Source organism: Martes martes (genome assembly GCF_963455335.1).
Source record: "Martes martes genome assembly, chromosome: 11".
In the NCBI taxonomy this organism is placed as follows: domain Eukaryota; kingdom Metazoa; phylum Chordata; class Mammalia; order Carnivora; family Mustelidae; genus Martes; species Martes martes.
This window is the reverse complement of record NC_137899.1, coordinates 67,417,347-67,439,617: the sequence shown is the minus strand read 5'-3', so window position 1 is coordinate 67,439,617 and position 22,271 is coordinate 67,417,347. Positions and strand designations below refer to the sequence as shown.

At 41.8% G+C, this 22,271-nt stretch overlaps 1 protein-coding gene across 1 annotated transcript in view; it reads left to right on the top strand.

The window, feature by feature from the left end:
- The window catches only part of AOAH (acyloxyacyl hydrolase), a 168,305-nt gene that overhangs the window by 105,395 nt on the left and 40,639 nt on the right, over positions 1 to 22,271 (top strand). Inside the window, exon 13 of the mRNA XM_080818199.1 lies at positions 13,606 to 13,688. Coding sequence (XP_080674325.1) covers positions 13,606 to 13,688 — 83 coding nt within the window. The remainder of the gene's footprint in view (positions 1 to 13,605; positions 13,689 to 22,271) is intronic.

The window sequence follows — 22,271 nt, the reverse complement described above, 5'->3', positions numbered from 1 at the left end:
CTCTGGCTTAGACTTGCCATTTGGGGCCAGAAACATAGCACATGCTTAGAAAGAAATAGACAAAGCTATTGTGAAAAGTGGCACAGTAATGCTATTCAAGGACATTTAAACACACATCTTTGATGAGAGGTGTCCTAGAATCTGAGTGTTAAAGGTTATCTATTCTCTCCAACCCAGCAGACATTATATGAGAGAACAATTTTGAAAAGCAGTGTATAATTCCAAACCAAGTCACTTGGGGTGTTAAAAACAGAAAATTGGAGAGAAGGGATTTGCAGCTAAGATTTGCTAACCTAATTTTATGTTTTAAAAAAAGACATGTAAGTACTAAACACTAATGGGTTTAATAACCTTATTAAATCCATTATTCAAAAATTACATGTGATGTAAGTGCCAATGATTAGCTGTCTTATAATTATACTTTGCAAAACAAATAATTAGCCAGAGAATTGGTCATTTGAAGTTAGCTGAGGCTGATTGGAGTGGAGTATATCGTCTACATCAGTGATTTTTTCCGAGTGTGGTCCGTGGACTGCTTGGAGGTAGGTCTCTCGGACATTTTCAGAGGATCCACTAGGTAAAAGCCATTTTCACAACAGAATTAAAACAGCAATTGTCTTTCGCGCCCCGCAGCCCTTTGTACTGACATGCAAGAGCAGCAGGGGGTGAAGGTGCTGACATCCGAGCACGAATCAAAGTGGTGGCACCGAACTATATTAGTAGTCACTGTGGTCTTCACCTCTACACGGTCCTGGTTTTGAAAAAGAGGGGGACATCTTCCCCTGAAAAGTTCACTTAAGAGCAGAAAAATCATTAACTTTATTAAAGTATACACATGATTTTTTAACCTTTTCATCTGACAAGATGGGAGATACACATAAAGCACTTTTGCCGTGTAACAAAATATGATTGTCTTAAGGGAAAACACTAGTGTAAGGGAGTTGAAAACTATATTCCACTCCAGTCAGTTTTTCATGGAACACCAGTTTTATTGAAAAGAACCAGAAAATAAGTTATAGTTACTCAGATTGGATATGTGGCAGATATTGCATCTGAAATGAGGGAGCTTCAAGGAAAACAACTGACAGTGTTGATTGTTAATCATTAAAATTTGAGCTTTCAGAGAAATTTTTGAGTTTTTGAAAACTTGAATTTTCTGTTAGGAACTTGACAGCTTCCTAATACTCAAAACCTTGCTACTAAATATGTAGTGGTACCGACAAGTATGATTTTTCAATATTGTATCATAAAATGTATCAACATTTAGAATATCCACATAACTCAGTGGGCCAAAATTTTCTAAATGGCCAGTATATGATATATAAAACCATGCATGAGTAGGGCCCCTGGGTGGCTCATTGGTTAGGCCATTGCCTTTGGTTCAGGTCACGATCCCAGGGTCCTGGGATCAAATTCAACATCAGGCTCTCCCTGCTCTGTGGGGAACCTGCTTCTCCCTCTCCCTCTACCTGCCACTCCCCCTGCTTGTGCGCTCGCTCTCTCTCTCTCTCTCCCTGTCAAATAAATAAATAAAATCTTTTTTTAAAAATGCATGGGTAAAAGGTCCATTCAAAGTACAAGACAGACAAATGCATTTTAATATAATGTGGTGCAAAAAAGTTCATTGATATAATTTCAGATTATACATTGCAACTAATCAATCTTTATAAGAAAATACCACATCTCAAGTTTTGGTATAGAATCAAAGAAGGCTATCCATACTTATCGAAAAAATATATTAAAATGTTAATCCCTTTTCCAACCACATGTATGTTTAAGATGAGATTTTCTCCATATGATTCCATCAAAACAACATATCACAACAGATTTAATGCAGAACCAGAGATGAGAACTGAGCTGTCTTCTATTAAAGTCAGACACTAAAGAGATTCACAGAATTGTAAAATGATGCTATTTTTCTCACTAATTGGAGGAGGGGTTGGAAAATATATATTTTTCAGAACAAAATTCAAATTAACATGTAATGGGTTTATTATTATTTTAAATGAAGTAATAATTAAATATTCTTTCAAATTTCTAAGCTTTAATTTCTAAAATATGATTAATGACAGCTGTAACTCACATAAAAGCTCTCTGGGTTCCTTAGTAATTTTAAGAGTATAAAATGGTTCTGAAAGCAACAAATTGAGAACTTCTATGCCAGGGAGTGAGTGTGAAAGAGAGATGTGGCTGTGGACAGAGGCTGGGGAATGCCAATATGCAGAGGTTTGAGAAGAGAGGATAAAGGAATAGTTCTCGAAGCAGAGAGAGAACTAGAAGGGTTCAGCATCCCACAGACCAAAGAAGTGTTTACAAAGGACAGGTGCCCTTCAGCCACATACTGCCAGAGGCAGAGGAGGACAGGAATGAAGAAAGAGCCCTGGGTATGCAGGGTGGTGATCAGGAGAGACTGGCCAGAAATGTCTCAGTGGACAGAGATGGGAGCCTGACTGCTGAGAGTAGTTTCCAGGAGGTGATGAAGGAAGTGAATATCAACAACTCATTTAGCAGGTTTCACTGTTAAAGGGAACAGAGAAAGGGGGTGATAGCTCATGGGGAATAAAAGGTCAAGGAGACATTTTTAGATGAGAACTCCTATAGCATGCTTTTAGTGAGAGGATGATCCAACAAGGAGAGAAAGGTGGATGAGGGAAGGAACCAGGTCCTGGAGAAGGCAAGAAGGGGTCCAGTGCACGGGAGAGAGGCACTATCCCTTGATTAGGAAGGACCATCTATGGACACTACGGCTCCTAGCCAAGGACTCTTCCTGCCACACCCTGACAAGTCTCTCCACTTGCAACAAATTCTCCCTTGACTCTACTCATTTCTAAATTTTCACTTTTTAATTTAACTACTCAAATCATGAACATGTTTTCATCTTACAAAAAATACTGAGGTATGTAAAGTAAAAAGCCAAAGCTTTCCCCCAATTTCACCCCCTTTCCCAAGAGAAAACCCTGTTAATCAATTTAATGTGATTTTGTTCAGATCCCTTCTGTGTGATCACATGTGCATATCGGTGTATAAAAAAATAAATATTTCATTGGGATTTTCCCATAAATAACATTATGCTGTGCATAACATACTGTAAATTAATGCTTTGCTTTAACAATACTCCTTGAAGCGCTTTCTATTCTTGTGTAATTCTGCACGGTATTTTGTAGGAAGGTTGTTTTGTTCTCCTACCGACAGACAGTCGATTCCAAATCCTCATTATGCCCAATAATGCCGTAATGAACATTCGGCAGTTATCTTTATAAACACACGTGAGGATTTCTTTAGGGAAAAGTGGCTAAATCTGAATGTATACATTCTTAACTTTTCATCCCTCCAAAAAGGCTACCCCATTTTACATTCCCACAAACAGTTGATGAGAATACTTGTTTCCCCACATCCTGGCCAATACTGAGTATCGCCCAGTTTCTTAATGTTTTCCAGTCTAACAGTATTTTATTGTTGTTCTCATATGTAGCCTCCTGGTCACTCGTGAGTTTGAGCATCTTTTCAGGAGCATTTACATTCACCTTTGTCTTATCTACTTAGCCCTTGTTCACGCTCTGACACTCACTGCTCAGGAGTTGGTTCCTTTAGACAGCCTCCTCATGCCAACTCCCATCTAACTGGATGATTCTCTCCCATATTCCCCATTGTGCTTCTTCAATAGCAATGTCATCTCACTGGTCATAACTGTTTCTTTATTGTTTTTCCCCTCCACCTACCCCACACCAGACCCTGAGCTTCTTGAGTACAAGAAGCCCCAGCACCTCCCCCCAACACACACATTACGGGACGTCATAGGAGGTGCTCAATAAAAGAATTACTGAATACATTCATAACGATATCACTTTACATTTGTAGATTGCTTTCCAATCTACGAGCCTCCTTCCCTTGCATTTTCTCAGATTGCCTAAATCAAATCAGATTTGCAGGAATTAACATTTCCGAAAAAAAAACGCTAGGGATAAGGGAGGATGAATAGAAACAGCATGAATCGAATCTCCAGCTGCATGATGTGATCATGTAAAAATAAATCAGCGTAATGTAAGCTCTCGGACTTCTGAGTGTGTTCCAGAATAAATATTCTGCAAGAGATTAGTGCAATCCATTAAAATATTAAAATAAACCACGCAGTCAACAAGTTGGAAATAGTGAACTTCAAGTAAAATACTGATTCAGTAGCCAGGTAGAGGGAATAGAACAAATGAGAGAGAGATCTGCTACAAGTGAATTTGGCCAATTATAGATGAGTCAAGCCTCATTGTAAAGTTTTGTCCAGAACGATAAATTGTGCAATCTAAATTGATCAAAGCAAAGGAAAAACCTCCAAATTTCTCTAACAGGATTCCTATAACCAACCGAACCTGAGATTTTAGGCCATCTCCATGCTCACATACAGATAGAAATAATTCATCAGTATTCTCCAAACACTGTTCCAGGAAGGTCTAGTTCCACAAGCTGTCACATACATTTTCACAAGATTCCTGGGTCAACTGAGTTTTGGAGATGCCGGTTTGAATAAGGAGAAATACATTTATCCAGTATAAGACTAATAAGAGCCTTTAATAAAGCAAAAACACTTTGCATATCTCCAAGGTTTAATATGGAACAGTTCCTAAATTCATTTACATACTTGACCACAGAACTATGTAGAATCTCTCTCTCTGTCTCTCCCTCCCTCTCCTTCCCTCCCTCCCTCTCTCTCTCCTTCCCTGTGTGTATGTGTGTATATTTTATGAGAAAGATACATCTCAAGAAAGTAGTGTTTCACAGCATCTTTTGAGAAAGGCTTTTGTGCATCACAAGTGATCTTTTTACCTTTATAAGCGCCCACACCTTCTATCTCTCAGTTTTATCGTAGTTTAATGTTTATGCTGATGCAGTGGCCTAGAATCAAATCTGAGACCAAACATGCCAGGAGGGAAACAGTTATTACTGCTCCAAGCTCTGAGAAGGACAGAGGGAAGAATCTTAGTGGGAGGTTAACTTAACAGGTAAGAAGCCTTGTCTGAGTACAGCAACTCATGAATTATTGAACACAAGGCCCATGAAGTCTATTTCCCTGTATTATTTGCTGCTCCAAATTCAATATCTATCATGCTGTCTGACTAATCTTTTCATGTCTGAACTCCTTGGACCTCCTCTCTAGCCATTCTCACCCCTGCACACACCCCTGCATAATTGGCCCATTGCCGGTCTCTCTGAATACACAATGAGTCGAATTCTGCACATTTAGTTCTCTCTGAGGCTGAAATCTTGGTTGTTCCGTGATGTGGTGAATTAGACGTTACACAGGGATCTAGTATCAAAGAACTAGAAGGAATTCTGAAAGTTCTTTAATCTGTCTCCCTGGTCCCATGCTGGTCTGACTTCCACCCACATCAGAAAGAAAACTATCCACCCTTTTCTTAAAATTCCTAGCAATAACAGTCCTTGCATAAAGCTGTTCCAGTCTCTAAATTATTCATTTATCCTACTTCACTCTCCTGCCCTAACTGTTCACATCAGATGTTACCACTTTTCTCTCACAGACCCTGCTGCTAGTCTACCACACCCTTGTCTTTTTTGTGTGTCTTATTCTTTATGATGCAACTTAATTAGGGTGTCAGAATTTATATCCAAACTAGCAGTGCTCTCCAGAAAGTCAGAAATTGCCCCCAGAAACTTCACTGGCATGTGATACACTATTGTTGCTTGCATAATATCACACTTGGCCTATCCCCAAACCCTCTGACATGCTAAGCCTATCGGGAAGGCAATTTGTTGCCTCTCTCCAAGAAGGTTCCACTTTGCCTCAATATAGGAGGTGATGGTTTTGTTTAGTTTTAAAATCAACCCCTTTCATTTGTCTGTTTCATGCTTGAGGTTCATTCTTAGTTTTATTCTTTGTTTTGTTGTTCTCCATTTCTTGATAGTGATATTATGGGGGTGGTGGGTTACCAGAAGGCTCTCAGAGAAAGTGTTTTTTGTCTGCTCCCTGAACCCACGTTGGGGAGAGCAGCCAATAGACATTCTGTGTGAGATTTACCTATTTTGAATTTTGGTGTTAGAAACTGAAAGCTGGGGGCACCTAGGTGGCTTAGCGGGTTAAAGCCTCTGCCTTTGGCTCAGGTCATGATCCCAGGGTGCTGGGATCAAGCCCCACATTGGGCTCTCTGCTCAGCGATGAGCCTGCTTCCCTTCCTCTCTGCCTGCCTCTCTGCCTACTTGTGATCTCTGCCTGTCAAATAAATAAATAAAATCTTTAAAATAAATAAATAAAAGAAATCGAAAGCTGAGTGTGTCCTCACATGAAACGCCCTGCAGTAGACAGATCTGGTCAAAGTGGGACTTCAAAATGACGTGCTTCCAAGCCAGCCCTGGAGGTTGAGGACACCAGCATCTTAGGCACTGGGGCAAGTGGAAGGCAGAGAACCTTCAAGTACTTCAAGTACTTCTCCTTTGCATCCCTCAAACTACACTGTTACCTCTTCTACCAGCCCGCTGAACTTGGTTTTAATATACAACAGAGGGAAAAGGGAAAAATGAAAGGTCACACTGAGAAACTTGAGTCCAAGTAGGGTTGGGGAGCCCAAGGAGTGGCGATTTGAAACCAGAGAGGTCATCACGGTTAACCTTATTATCCACAGTATCCTCGGTTTCTCCTATGAATTCAAATCCAACTGACCTTGTATACAGATGACTTTCCATCAAGCATTCTTCTCAGTTTGTTAGCATCTCAAAAATACTGTGCTATAGACTTCACAAAATATTGTATTGATTTTTCTGTCTTCTCGGGATTCTTGAGCACTCCATGAGAAATTCAACCCTAGAATTTACAAGACAGATTATGTATTCGAAGTGGGATGAAAGAAAACATTATCTTTGATTATGTGAAATGTTTTCTAGTGCCTATCCAAATCCTTGATCTCAAAATTCTATGTACTATTTCTGGTCAGAAATGTTAATGAAACTATTCACCAGTTGGCAAAGATTTTGTATTCTTATAAAGAAAGATGCAACTAACTGTATCTATAATATTAATATCCACACTACTTACTGTCCATAAGCAAGTCATGAGCCAAACAGTATTTTGGAACATAAATTCCATTTTTAGAATTATCAAAAATACATTTATGGCTAAATATTGGTAACAATTACTTTCCCAAAGGAAAGTAACCCCTCTTTATTGACCGTGAAATTATTTTAGCATTGAACTCAGATCTAATGTCCATTTCCCATCTGCTTTTTCAAAATATAATAAAATAGTCAAGGCAGACGGCGTAAATGATGCAGAGTATAAAGTATTCATTTCAGGCTTCTGGGTAAGATAGCAGATTGAACAAAGCATTTATTTCTCTCCCTTGAGAAACCCCACTAAAATGACAGTAAATGATTTGGTCTACAAGGACAAAGAGAACAGGAAGAGTCATCACTACAAAACGTTGGAAGCCAGAAAGCAGGCCAGAAGGTAACTGACCCGATTGACTCAGAAAGCTGCATCCCAAGCCAGTAGGCAAGAATGTCAAGAAGCAACCCAGTTTACACTGCAGCCCCCCAAAGACTTGGCGATCAACCACATATGGCAGCTCTAGAAATGGAGGCGAGGGTAAAAACAAGTGTCAGTTGAAAGATTGCTGAAGAAGCAGTTAGATACTTCGACTCTTGCCCAACTTTACACGGGTGGGCAGCTGCCTCCCCTTACTCTGGTATAAGACTAGAGGTTTATTATTCTCTGGAGATGCTAAAACCAAAGGCTTCTGGGCTGAGGGACACCAGACATAAGTGAGGAGAGGAGCCCACTAAAGTACATGCATGCTGAATGCAGAGAACCAACCCCAGAGTGCTGGAAAGCCAGCTGAAGACCAGAAGATCCTTCCCAGGGGAATCTGCACATCCCAGGGAGGAAGGCTCCAGACACGGGCAGCAGGGGTTCCCTGAGAAAGTCGGCCCATGCTACGGTGAGGACCATAGTCAACAAGCCACACCCAGGGGTCCATTTTCCAATCAGCTTTTACGTTTTCAACCAGTTTCCACTTTTAAATACAAGCCAACAAATATTCCAGGATCATCAGACATCTGTGGGAAACCTTGAGTGTGAATGACAACACAAAAAGAGAAAAGGCAACTTCAAGAAAACAAACTATTGCTCTAAATTCTAAGAAAATGTTTTTCTTAGATTCTAGTTGATATCCTATTTACAAAAAGTAACTAGAATTAATATCTTCAAAAATGTAAAGAGGTTTCATTCATGTAATAAGGTTATGCTAAAACTAAAATATTCAAAGAACAAAAAAGGTCACTTGGAAGTTATGCTAGTGACATCAGTTAACTTCCATAAAAGGATTGAAAGGTAAATTTAAGGATATCCTTCAGAAAATAGAGCAAAAGACAAAGATACAGAAAATGGGGCTGAAAAACTAGGAAGATCAGAAGACCAGAACCCAACTGACCCAATATACAAATAATAGGGGTTCTAAGCAAAAGAAGCAAGGAAGAAATCATCAATGAAATAATTCAAGAACATCTCTGAGAACTGACAGACATGAGTCCGGGTTGAAAGGTCCATTAGTGACTAACACTGTGAATGGAAATAGAGCCACGCCAAGCCTGTCATCACAACATTTTAGAACTCTTGGAACAGAGGAGGCTGAAAGCTACCATAGGCTTTCAAAGGATCAAGGCACATAAAAGCTTCAGACAACAACACTAGGAGGCTAGGAGCCAATGCACTGATTCCTTCAGACTTCTGAGGGAAAATGATTTTAACCTAGAATTCTATAACCATCTGTTCGGGTTATCTATTGCTGTGTAACAAAGTACTCCAGACTTTAGTGGCTTAAACAACAACCATTTTCATTATATCTCTCAGTTCAGGGTATCAGGAATTCAGGAAAATTTTGGCTGCCCAATTCTAACTCTCCATGTGACGTTGACCATAGTTACTCGTTGGTATTCACTTAGTGGCTGGATTAGAGGGTCCAAGATGGCTTCACTCACATAACTGGTACCTGGGAAAAGGCAGTTAGAAGACTTGGTTTAGCTGGATCCCTCTTTCTTTCCAGATAGGGCCTTTTTTTTTTTAAATAGACTTTAATTTTTGAACAATGTTAGGTTTACAGAAAAATTGAGCAGAAAATACAGCATTCCTATATACTCTCTCATCTCTTCAATTTCCCTTATTATTGACATCTTGCATTAGTGTGGTACATTTGTTTTAAATGAAGAGCCAATATTTACATATTATTCTTAACTAAAGTCCATTAGTTTGCCTAAGGGTTTATTCTTTATGTAGAACCTTCCATGGGTTTTGAGAAATGCATAATGGCATGTGTCCACCATTACACTTCCATATAGATGAGTTTCATTGACTCCCTCCCCCCCAAAAAACCCTGTGCTCTACTTGTTAATCCCTCTTCTCTCTCCCCAAATCCTTGGAAACCACTAATCTTTTATAGTTTCCATGGTTTTTCCTTTTCCAGAGTGTCATGTGGCTGGAATCATACAGAATATAGCCTTTTCATATTGGCTTCTTTCACTCAGAAGTATGTCTTTAAGGTTCTACCATGTCTTTTCATGATTTGATAGCTCTTTTCTTTTTACTGCTGAATAATAGTCCACTGTATAGACATACCACTGTTTGTTTACCCATTCACCCTTTGAAGGATATTTTGGCTACTTCCACTGTAGGGTTTTTTACATGGTATCTCCAGCAGGATAGTCAGGCTTCTTACATGGTGGATCAGGGCTTCAGTAGACCATAGTTGCCAGCTATCTTAAAAACCAGGCCATAACTGACATAGAATCACTTCTACTATACCCTGTTTGTCAAAAAGTCACATAACAGCCAAGATTTAAGGGTTAGGGTGTCAAAGATAATGAGGCCATCTCTAATATACCACACTAGCCAAGGAGAGACAAACTCTGATGGTCCAGGAGGCTTATTTCCTTCTTCCTATTGATTGCTTACCAATCCTATTTAAAAAAAACAATTGCCTATACCATAAACCTGTTATTGTTACATAGCAGCTTATAAACACGAAAACCCTCTTTCCCTAACAATATGTAGGGTATCCTAGATGTGTCTAATCTAGCTATGCCCTATCTGAAACACCTTTCTATTAGGTAATGAAAGTTCAGGGACCAAGTAAGCACTGTTACTTCTCTACTTGAAGTTTTCCCCCCAACAAGTCTTATTAACCATATTTATGTTTATATTAATGATGTAAGCTGTATTTCTGGGCCTACCTTATACCTCAGCAAATGAAAAAATAGAAACTTTTTAGATATACAAATGATAAAAAAAATTAGTTACTTCTCCCACATCCTTCAAAAGTTACTTAAAAACATTCTCCATCAAAAAAATAAAATAAAATAAAACAGGCACCAGCGTGGCTCAGTGGGTTAAAGCCTCTGCCTTCGGCTCAGGTCATTATCCCAGGGTCCTGGGATCGAGCCCCACTTTGGGCTCTCTGCTCATCAGGGAACCTGCTTCCTTCTCTCTTTCTCTCTCTCTCTCTCTGCCTGCCTCTCTGCCTACTTGTGATCTCTGTCAAATAAATTTTTTAAAAACTTTTTTTAATAAAATAAAAAAATAAATAAAAATCAGGGCATCTGGGTGGCTCAGTGGGTTAAGCCTCTGCCTTCTGCTCAGGTCATGATCTCAGGGTCCTGGGATTGAGCCCCACATCGGGCTCTCTGCTCAGCAAAGCTCTCTCTGCCTGCTGCTCTGCCTACTTGTGATCTCTCTCTGTCAAATAAATAAAAATCTTTAAAAATAAATAAATAAATAATAAAAATAAATAAAAATGTCTTCTAGAAAATAGATCTGCTAAGTCAGGAAGAGGTAAAGAGAATCCCCAGGATGATGAAGATGGAGGTTCCCAGGATATCTACTGAGCACAAGGGTGAGAGGGTAGCAAGTCCAGAGTAATCAGGTCAAGAGATTTCCACAAGACAAAAATAATTAAGCTCTCTGATAGAGCATATTGAAAGGGTATCAAACAACTGTAAAAGATTTGAGAATAAATTGATGACAAATACTTAGAAAATTAAGCAAAGAAACAGAAGGCCGCTATTAATTCCAGGGAAATAAAAGAATTTGGGATGGAAGAGAAAGCATTCATAGATCAATTGTGAATAGCTAAATCCTCCTCTTGATGAAGGGAAGTAAATAATGCCAAAGACTACAAAGTGGACTTGAAGGTATGTTATTTAGAGATAAGAAAGGAAATGCTCAGTGACTCAGTCAGTTAAGGCTGAAATTAGTTGCCTCTGGGAATGGAGAAATGGGGAAGGGAGGGTAGTATGGGATTGCTCTTTATCTCTACAAGCCTTATAGACATGAAGAGTTCAACTGTCTTGGTTCACATTCACCTTTCCAGCAAAGCTTGTTCCAACCACTCTAACCCTATTTCTGCTGCCCCCCCCCTTTTTTTTTTCCATAACACTTACCACCTTCTAGCATCCTCTCTTCTTTTTCATTGAGGATGCTTAGTGGTTTTTCTTTTCCTGATAGAATGTCAGCAATACAGGGGCAGGGATCTTTGTCTTCCTCATTTACCAGTAAGACCCAGGTGCCTACAGGAGTGCCTGGAACATAGCGGGGCTCATTAGACATCACTCAAGTAATACTAATTTGACTTTTTAAAACTATGTGCATAGGTAGGTTTGAGTTTTAAAAATAAAATAAATCATTCACCTCAAAACTCCACCACAAAGCAAAAATCCCATACTTAAAATATTGCTCAGATATCATGATCTTCTATCAAAAAATATTATCATTAGTTTTCTCAGACTTCAAAAAGACTACTTTCAGTGCATGCCAAGTGCCCAAACCTCATACATGCTTACCTTTCTGAAGCACTAAGACAGCTGGCAGGCACTCTAATACAGTAAGTGAGACTCATGTAACACAAGTAAATGGTGATTTATGTAAGGTCGTGAGATATAGAAGTTATTGTAATGAAGAGAAGATACAATACATTTGTAGAGTAATCAAGTACTTCTGAGTTTAATTATTATTCATTAGTCTATACCTGGTCTTGTTTCAAAAAGGATTTTACAGAAGCCTATAAAAGCATAAAGAACATAACATTAAATTACATTTAAATTAAATTTAAGGCTTGGCAAAAGAAAATAGAAAATCAAAGATGGGACCAAGAGAAGCCAAGAAAATGACTTAAAGTATGTGTGCAGTTATAACCTGACACTGGTCACAAATTTGTCTCTAAACTCTGTGTCCATTAGTATTAGATTTAGCTACAAGTAGCAAAGAGACTCCACATATGGGTGGTTAAAATAAGATCATATTTGAGTTTATTTCTTTCACACGTAAAATTTCAGAGATGTGTAGTCCAGTTCTGCTCTGGGACGGCAACTCCCCTGGTCCTCAGGAATCCAGGGTCCTTCTAGCTTACGCCTCTGCCTTCCCAATGTAGAAGTCATCCCCGCTGTCCAAGAGGACAGCTTTTTACCTATTCTGGGCAGCAAAATGGAGAAAGAGGACAAAGAAGGAGCAAAGGTCACTTTCCAATTGTTTCCTAAGAAATATTCCCAGAAGGGTGCCTGGGTGGCTCAGTGAGTTAAAGCCTCTGCCTTCGGCTCAGGTCATGATCCCAGGGTTCTGGGATCGAGTCCCATATCGGGCTGTCTCCTAGGCAGGGAGCCTGCTTCCCTCCTCTCTCTCTGCCTGCCTCTCTGCTTACTTGTGATCTCTGTCAAATAAATAAATAAAATCTTTAAAAAAAATGAAATTGGATACTTCTACCTCATTGTCCAGAAATGAGTGAAGTGGCCACTTGTGGCTGTGAGAGAAGCTGGGTAAAGCAATCACATGGCATCGTCATTCCCTACTAAAACTTCTGTCAAAATGGATGAAGGGGAGGGACGGATCTGAAGATCAGCAAGAGTGTCTGCCACAGCTTCACAGCAATCAAAAGAAGAAAGGGTATAAGGTCAGGTTCAAAATCACTGAACAATGTATAGAATCGTTGAATCACTGTATTACACACCTGAAACTAATAAACACTGTCTATTAACTCTCCTGAAATTAAAATTTTAAACTTAATAAAATTATTTAAAAAACACATTTTATAAAGATGACCAATTGCTCAAGAAACTTATAGCAGCTCCTGGTAAAAAGTTTAGAAAGGGATGACTCTGCACATGGGGTTGTTTAAACAAAATCACATTTTTAGCCACCCATTGACTGAACTCTATGATGATCTAGAAACTCAACTTTGAAAAGTTCATTCTGCATATTTGGGTTTGTTTGGTTTCTTTTATTAGTTAAATAATTATTGAGGTTTGTGGACATGACAAAAGCCTGAAATTTAAAAAAAAAAAAAGAAGAAGAAGAAGAAGAAGAAGAAGGGGATGATTCTGGAGGTCTTCACAAAAAGAAGTTGTTTAATCTTACTACATTGATGCAACCCATTATATAGGATTGCTTCTTGTAACAACTCAGTAATGTATTGACAGTTTAAAGAAAAACATGTCTGCAGAAATTTGTTTTTTCTGAGTTCATTTGAACCACCCATTTTGAAAAATCATTACAAAATCCTGTTTTTTTGAACTTCATCACGTGACTGTCCTGGTATTAATTATGCACATATATATTTGTTTCAGAATTAAAGAAAACTCTGTTTACCTTCGATTACGGAAAAGAAACCACTGCAATCACAGAGACTACCAGAATATTTCAAGAAATGGTATGTAACTTTCCACTTAAGCCTTTAGCAGTGTGCCTTTAATGATTGATTTTGTTTCATAAGTGTCACAAAAGCTGAGAGTTAGATGACCAGGACCACATAATAAAATGAATAGTCTCCTTTCTACAGAAGCGCCCTGGGATTTGAGCATCTTACCCACAGCAGAGGAGAACAAGAACAAGGTGTGGTCAATCCTTCCCCAGCCAGGTTCTGGAAAGGCCAAGGTGCAGGGCATTCAAAGCTCAGGAGGCAAGACTTCAGCAAGCATTAGCAGAGTAAGGGCTGAGCAAAATCAAAATGATTGCAAAGGCTCTGCCTCTCCCTCTGTGCAAAGTCTCCTGCGTTTCTACGGGGGTTGGCATTTGAAGAAACATGGCTAAGTAATTGTGGCTGAAATCCCCCAAAGCCGTTAAGGAAAGGAATGCGTTTTCAGAGTGTCCTGGAGACTTACAGGTCTTCATCAGCTTCCCGTGGTTCCCAGGATATCAGTGTCCTCTGGGCTTGCTTCTTACCTGCATGGTTCTCAGCCCCCACCTTGGACCCAGAGGCAGTCCATTGCCACAGGATTTCAGTGAAACTCCTGATTGAGAAACCAATGTCTGGCTCATGCCGAATGAATTGCCAAGTAATGTTTCGGGCCACGTAATGCAGACATGGCAGACACTTAGGGCGTGCATTGCCACTCCATCTCCCTAGGATGTTACTGATCAACCTTGGCGCTCTTGTCTGCTACACCCAGATTCTGGGTAGCTGTGTAGCAATTCACACAGCACAGCACGTCTGACAATCATCATCAACAGATTAGACTTGGCACGGAGAGTTAGACCTATTTGCCATCCCTGTGCCATCTCTAATTAACAAGAGTGCTAAGGCATTTTCCAAGCAGTTCAAGTTTTAACTAAATATATGACCTGCAAGGAATTTATGTCTCATAATAAATGTTCCACACAGAATAAATGTTCTACTATTCTAAGAACAATATAAGTTTTCTTACTAATAAAATAATAGCTGCTATTTATTGCTCTCTTACCAAGTGCTAAAAATACTTTATGTGTAATATTTCAGCTGATTTTTTTTCAATAAACTATAAGGCAAGTTTTACTATATTTCTTCAGTTCTAAGATACCACTGATGAAAATAGCTCTGGGAAGTGTTGAGGGAGGAAAAAGCAAGGAAGAATTACAACATACACATTGATTGCAGCACTCAACCTCCTATCAAACGTGTTAAAATGTATTTCTCAGAATTGAGGGATTATCAGGATATCCACACTGTTACAGCTGAGAAAATAGAGACATACAGAGACCAAGAACCTTGCCTGTGATCACAGACAGAAAGTTACAGGGCTGGAATTTGTAGCCAGCTTGTCTTACTACAGTCAGACACCAGCAAAGGTACTCCAGTCACTGGTCTGGGATCTGCGGTGATCTACAGAAACAGATTGGCCTCACCTCTCTGCAGATGAACTTATCAGACAATGTAGTGGAAAGTTCGAATTGAACCTGGCTACAGATCATCACGGATACAAAGTGAACTGCAGCCCTTATACTTTCTCTTTTCCTTCAGTGAGATAATCCAACAGCCCCAGTGCTATCAAAAGCTCTCTGTCAACGTAGACTGTAAAAAACAAAGAACAAAAACGCCTGTGTTGAATATCATGCAACTCTAGAAAATGAAGGTTCTGAGTCTATACATGTATTTATTTAGAAAGACAAAACACTGCCAAAAAAAAAAATCAGAATATAAAGTTGGACGGTATAGCTTAATTTCTAAAATATTCTCTATTTCTTAAAATAAAAGGAGAAACTAGATGTACATAAGATCTATAGAAAATAGACCAAAATCATGATGTTTGCTAAATTATGGATGATCACTTCTTTTTTTTTTTAATTTTCTGTTTTCTGAAGATTTTATTTTGACATAGAAATAACCTTTTAAAAAAATAACCTAGAAAGAAACAGTGTAGCAACAGCTTGCCCAAGGTCTTGGGCTTGCCCAAGATCCCATAGCTGAGGGTGTCCAGTGAGGGTGAGAAGAAGCAATAGAATTCTGCTGGAAACACAGGCTCTAAGCTACTTTCTCCCTGTGCCTACGACAACAGCATTTCCTTCTCGCACAAGACCCAGACATGTCAACTCAACATTACTTTCTACCCACAACGCATACGGAGATCTTTTGTAAAATCAAAAAGACCAAAGGAAGATACCGCAAAAAGTACAAAGTACAATTTGTAGTAGACGTTTCTCCCTTTCGCAGTATGCCGTGTTGACAGCATTCCTTTAACATTCAGATCATGGAGATAAAAACGGGAAAGGAGATGGGAGGGAAGCCTAATCATGAAAAAACATGCATGTCAGAACGGGATCAAAAACCTGTGCCGTCTGTCAGACATACTTCTAATGAGTAGGTGCAGGGGAATGGGGGGGGGAGGGCAGGCGGGGGAATGAGATCCTCCTTTTTAAATTTGCAATTCTTAGAAATAATTAGAATGTATACCTCGTCTAGTATAACTTCTCCGAAGATGCTTCTTGACTTGTTTTCTAAGGCTGTAATTCTAAGAAGGTTTTTATTGCTATTGTCGCTGTCGTTTTAGTTTCTCATAATTACTCATTATTTAACATTCTGGTTTTATTTGCAGCCCTTCTTCCTATTTGCTGTTGCTTTTCCTCACTGTGGGTTTTCTCTTGATATTATGCAGCGTGTACCCTGACTAGCCGTGCCAAGTTATTTCAATTACTCCCTAAGGTGTTTATTGGTTATAGGAAGAGTCAGCCTTCTCTGCCCTGCATATTTATGGCTACACCGACGTTTCAGAACCAGTGAAAAGAGGGGCGGGTGGAGAGAGACAGGAAGGAGAAAGAGAAGAAAGAGTTGAATAGAGTATTAAAGACTTTCTTAAAAACTGTACAGTAAGAATTAAAGAAACAGCTCTTATTTTCCTATTGGTGTTTATACACAAGACCTGGAAAACATCTATAGATCCCTCTACTGTGAACTGCTGATTCAGTGGTTGCCAAGGATGATAAAGCGTTTGTTTGTTTGTTTGTTTGTTTTTAAGATTGATTTATTTGACAGAGAGAGAGAGATCACAAGAAGGCAGAGAGGCAGGCAGAGAGAGGGGGAAGCAGGCTCCCTGCTGAGCAGAGAGCCCGAAGTGGGGCTCGATCCCAGGACCCTGAGATCATGACCTGAGCTGAAGGCAGAGGCTTAACCCACTGAGCCACCCAGGTACCCCTGATAAAGTGTTTCAAAATGTAAAGTGTCAAAGTCATCTTTAATTTGGGTACCAATTCTCTAGCACCGGGGTTAGGCACAGCAAGCTTCCTGCTAACAGCGGTTCCTATAGCTTCCAGCTTTCCCCAAGGTTCCCAAGTGGAGGGACCCACGTAGTGAAGGAGAAAGGGGTCAAAAACCCTCGTAGTTGGCTGGCTCTGCACACAAAGTCACTTCACGACTCAGAGATGCAAAGCGAGGCCTAGAGAACAGACCACAGAGGTTTCCCCTTCTTGTTACTTCATAAAATCGTCTCCTTGCCGTGTAAACCAGTAGACTGGTTTTGAATGTAGGCGCTGGAATGGGTGTGTGACTAGGACAAATGCTTTAATTTCTTGGGCCTGTCTCTGCGTCTATGAAATGGGGGTCATGGTTTGATGAACACAACTGCCAGCGGTGACCCAGGCGATCATCCTGGGTTGCTTAGACGACAAGCTAGCTCCAGTGGGCCGCCTACCCCCTATTTTGCTGGAGGAAAGGCTGCACCCAAAGTCAGTCTGATTACGGGGTTCCAGGAACAAACCCTGCCTTGTAAGTTTGCCCCTTCTCCAATAAAGCCAATTTTTAAACTACATCACATGACATTGTGGAATTCATCACAAACCCCAGATGGGGCCTACTTTGCACAGTAGGGATAATAACAGGCCATACCTGAACTTTACAGGGCTATTATAAAGTTGAATGGGAAAATGCAGTGTTCCCTCGGTGTCCGTCATCGCTGCTAACTCCACCTACCACCTGTCCTGTTGCTTCCTCAGCAATTTTAAAAAATCAGTCACTTTTTCAACGTAAAGTGTTTCTTTTAAAAACTAAGTAGATTTGAAAACAGAAATGCATTTAAAATACACATGTCCATAATGGGAAGCCCTGTTACTCCCAGAGTGCAAGGACAGAAAGAGGGGTCACCTAGGGTTGGGTCTCCAGGCCCCTTGAGACAGCAGTGGGCAGGGAGGTAATGGGAACGGGTGAGGGGCAGCTGGCTGGACCTGGAGAATCTGACAGAAAAAGAGAGCTCCCTCTGGAAGGAAAGGCTGCGCCAAGGATAGGAGTGGGAAAGAGGAAGCCTGGTAAATAGCAGGTCTGAGATGACCGAGGGGAGCTGGGGCCAGAGCCAGAGGGGAAATGGGTGGACCGCAAGGGAGCCCTGGGGAATGGGAGCTGGGTGCAGCCTGGGTGGCAGGCTAGGGCTCCCCTCGCAAGGCTGGAGGAAAGCAGGGCGAGGGCAGGATGGGGGTGGAGGGGAGTGACAGCTGAGGGTAGGGCAGCTGAGGAGCCCTGAGGATGGCCGGGGCAAGGGATGGAAGCTGTGGGGTAGGAGAGGCTGCAGACCAAGCCTTGACTGGCTGCGCTGGGAGCTCTAGAACATGCTACAAGGAAGAGAAGCAGATGAGGGGAGTCTGGTGAGGCAATCATGGACCCCCAAACCACCTCCCATACCCATGCTGCATGTCCCACTTTTGAGGGTCTTGGCAGTGGGCCTCAGGGCCTCATGCTCAGTGAAGGCTCGATGAATGCTATTCATTCAGCCCTCACTGTCCCTGCCTGACCTCCCTGCCCCCTCGCTCACACGTCCAGCAGAGCCAACCTCCTGCCTCATCACACTAGCTCTTTGTGGTGGCTTCTGCTCTCACCCTTTACTTGGCTTATAGCTGACTTTCTTGCTTCAAGTCTGACTCCCCAATGTGACAGTGAGCACGAGCCCCAGGGGACCCACATTTGTCCTCCTGGCATTGAGGTCAGGCTCTGCCGTGCGTAGTAAGGACTTGCCAACCCAACACACACTTTCTTTTAAGCCCAAATACCTTTCAGGAGTTATGTTCGGCCTTTGAAGAGAGGAAAAGCACACACAGTAATCCTTTGCCAACCTGAATATGTCCACGGTGGGCAAAAACCACCATTGGCAGGATTACACTTCATTTTTAAAATAAAGGGTAGAAGAAAAACAAATGTTAAAGGGGTATTCAATATGTATTTTTAAGTAAATAAAAATTCATGAGTCACCCACTTCTAAAATAAACAAGACTCACCTGCTTTAAAAGGCAAGCAGATCACAGCCCCTGAGCCCCCACGGCCTGCAGCACACAGCCTGCCGGGGAGGCCACTCTGACGGACCAGTTAGGGGCCTCCAAGGGACACTTCACTAGCTTGGGATGTCCTTTTCACTGGCAGCCTTCCTCTTTCTGTTTTTGTAGGTATAGCAAAACCTTAGTGTAAACACCTCTTTCGAGTTGTTTTGTTTTCAGAAAGTCAGAAGTGCTCACAGGAATTTTTTTCTCCAGGCCCAGTCTCCTATATGGTGTGGGGCCACCCCTTTCTGCACACCCAGGAGCTCGCTCACTCACCAGGAGTAGGAGCAGGGGACTAGCCAGAAGTGTATGGATAAGCAACGCGGAGGATTCTAACATGTGACCAAAGCGCATGTGTTCTAGCCTCACCTCCCCAACCCTGCCTCAATCCCTTGGCTGCAAGCCAGATGTGAGTTGGAACCCCTCACTTCTCCCCATGGTCCCCCACTCCAAGAACTTCTTGCCGGTCCCCTTCTTTAAGCTTGCATTAAACCATCTGGAGGATGGGAGAGAATCTAGCAGGCTGGAGAAATTAGAGACAAGGGACAACATTCAGGGCAGCATATGGAATTTATACTCAGGCCATCTCCATGATCAAGGGCTGGGAAGGCTAAGTGGGAGGTGGGGGTGGGTGGCGAGAAGAGGTGAAGGAGGAGATTCTTCTGCAGATGGAGGAAGGGGGTCCTGGAGCAGAAGCGGAGGGAGGGGAGAGGCGGGAAGAGGAGAGCAGGGAACTGCGTGTCGATGATGGCTATGAGTTCAGCCCTGGGCTCTCGCCTGACGGCTGTTCAGCTGTTGCTTCTCCACATCACTGCTCTGAGATTACCAGCAAAGAAAATCACCTTATTCGTGTACCGCAGGACAGTACAACTCATTCCTGTTGCTCTCCAGTGAAAAGTTGGGGGAGAAGCGAGCCCTAAATTCATCTCCATGCCTTCGTTGTCTCTGCTGATATTTCTGAGCACCGGTCGTCCTAATGGATACAGAAGATAAAAAGACTACATGTTAATGCTTGTGGGACCACCTTCAAGCCCTGATCTGTCACTGGCCGGCTCCAGACCTTCGGGGAATCGTGCCCCATTCTGGGCCTCAGTTTCCCTAGGTGTCAAATAAAGGGCTTCAACCAGATAATCTCAATGTTCATCCAGCTCTGTGACTCTGAAACTCTAAATCAGACCTCAATCTTCAGGCCCACTCCATGTTTAAGTGTTCTATTTTGAATTGGATTTGTTGCTGATCTTTCAAACTCGAGAGCTTTTACATAAAAATCCAATTTTTATTTCTCTCCAAAAATCAGCCTCCGTGGCAACACAGCCACACTCCTGCCTGGCGAGGGTCCGTTGGAGCTGAGTGGTGGCCTCCCCCTCCGGTGGACTACAGGTTTAGCTACCCAGCCCCTGTGGCTGTTTGAGCCTTTGCCCCCCTCCCCCAAGTCTAAGGGGCCAGGAGCTGCTCAAGGAAAAGTAGAACTAAGACTTTGACGCACAACACATCAGAAGGTGCCCAAGTGGGGAAGAGCTCCTGCAAGGTGACCAGGCCCTGGCTGAGAAGCCGGAGGAGAGAAGACATCTCTGGGAGATGTTCTAACAAGGCTGGATATGGGGGAGCCATCCATCCTGCTTCTGGATGTGGCAGAAGGGAATGTGCTTCCTCAACAAGCAGAAGAACTGTGGAAGGAGCGTGCCCAGGGCACAGAAGCACCACGCATGAGTCAGGCCTTCCTCCCAGCCAGAAAGAACACACTGATGTCCTCTCAGGCCCTTGGCAGCTAATCATGTATTCCAGCTGGGAATATGGTCCAGGACCATTGGCCAGGGCTCGAGTCTCCAGAACCATCCATTAGCATGACGGGTGGATGCTCTTGGAGAGTTGTGTGACGTTGCTAGTGCTATTATTACTTTTATAGATTTTAGCTATTAAGTCCTGCCTGCTGACTTAGTTCAGACGGCTTTAACAAAAAAACCCCACAGACTGAGTGGCTTATAAACAACAGAAATGCATTTCTGACTATGTCAGAGGCTGGAAGTCAGAGAGGATAACACCAGCAGGCCTGGGTCCCGGGTGGGAGACCCCTCGCAACTTGTGAACTGTGGACTTCCGGTCGTCTCCACTTGTGATGTGGCAGAAAGGAAGCACACCAGCTCTCCACCTCTTCTGAAAGGGCACCAGTTCTACTCATGAGAACTCTATCCTTTGGACCTGATTTCCTCTCAAAGGCCCCACTTCCAAAGACCTTCACAACGGGGGTTAGATTTCAAAATGAATTTTGGAGGCATACAAGTATTCAGTTCATTAAAGGTACCTTCTCTCACCCAGACGCTATGCTAGTATTTACATATTCTATCCCCATTTAATCCACAAACAACCCTGTTCTACAGGTGAAGACACTGGGGCTTGGATAGACTTAATAACTTAGGTGATTAATGGTCCATCAACTTGTCAACGGTAGAGCTCAAGCCTGGATCTGAATTATACCAGCCCTGTCAGAGCATGTCTGTCCCTGCTCCCAGCCACACCGTGTTGTCCCCCTTTCAGAGTCTGGCCTCTAAAGCCAGCATCTTTACTATATTTCTACTATCTTCACCTCACTGTCTAAACAACCAACACCGGCCCTGGAGAGGTAGGCGATCACAATTAGATACCCCGACCCAGCATTCTGTGCCAGTGTCCCCTCTTTATCACAAGTGGTCCTCTTTGAAAAGGATAGACAAGGAAAAAGGTAAAAGAAGGATGATGAAACAAACTATAAATGAGTATTAATCAAGGCTTTGCTGAATTCGGTGATACACACAAGAACTTATTTTCATCACCACTACATCCTGTCTCGTGATCTCTGTTCTCCAACAAAATTTGTACCTGTTTTTTATACCTGTAACTGGCTAACTGAGCATCTGCTTTTGTGTTCTTGACAAAAATGCATAACCTGAATTTAATCAGGAGGCAACATAAGACAAACTCAAATTTGAAGGGCACACTATAAAATAATTGGTTAGTACCCTTCAAAAGTGTCAAGGTCAAAAAACACTGAGGAATTAGTCCAGATTAAAGAAGACTAAACTGACACGAGACTGAATGTAGTATGTGATCCTGAGTTGGTCTGACCCAGAAAGTGTTGGGTCTGAGCTGGGCTGACCCACCAGTGGGACAATCTGAATAGGTCTATAGATGAGACAGTGGGCTGGTGCCAGTGTGAAGTTCCTGATTTTGATCACAGTACTGTGATTGTGAGAGATGCTCCCACTTA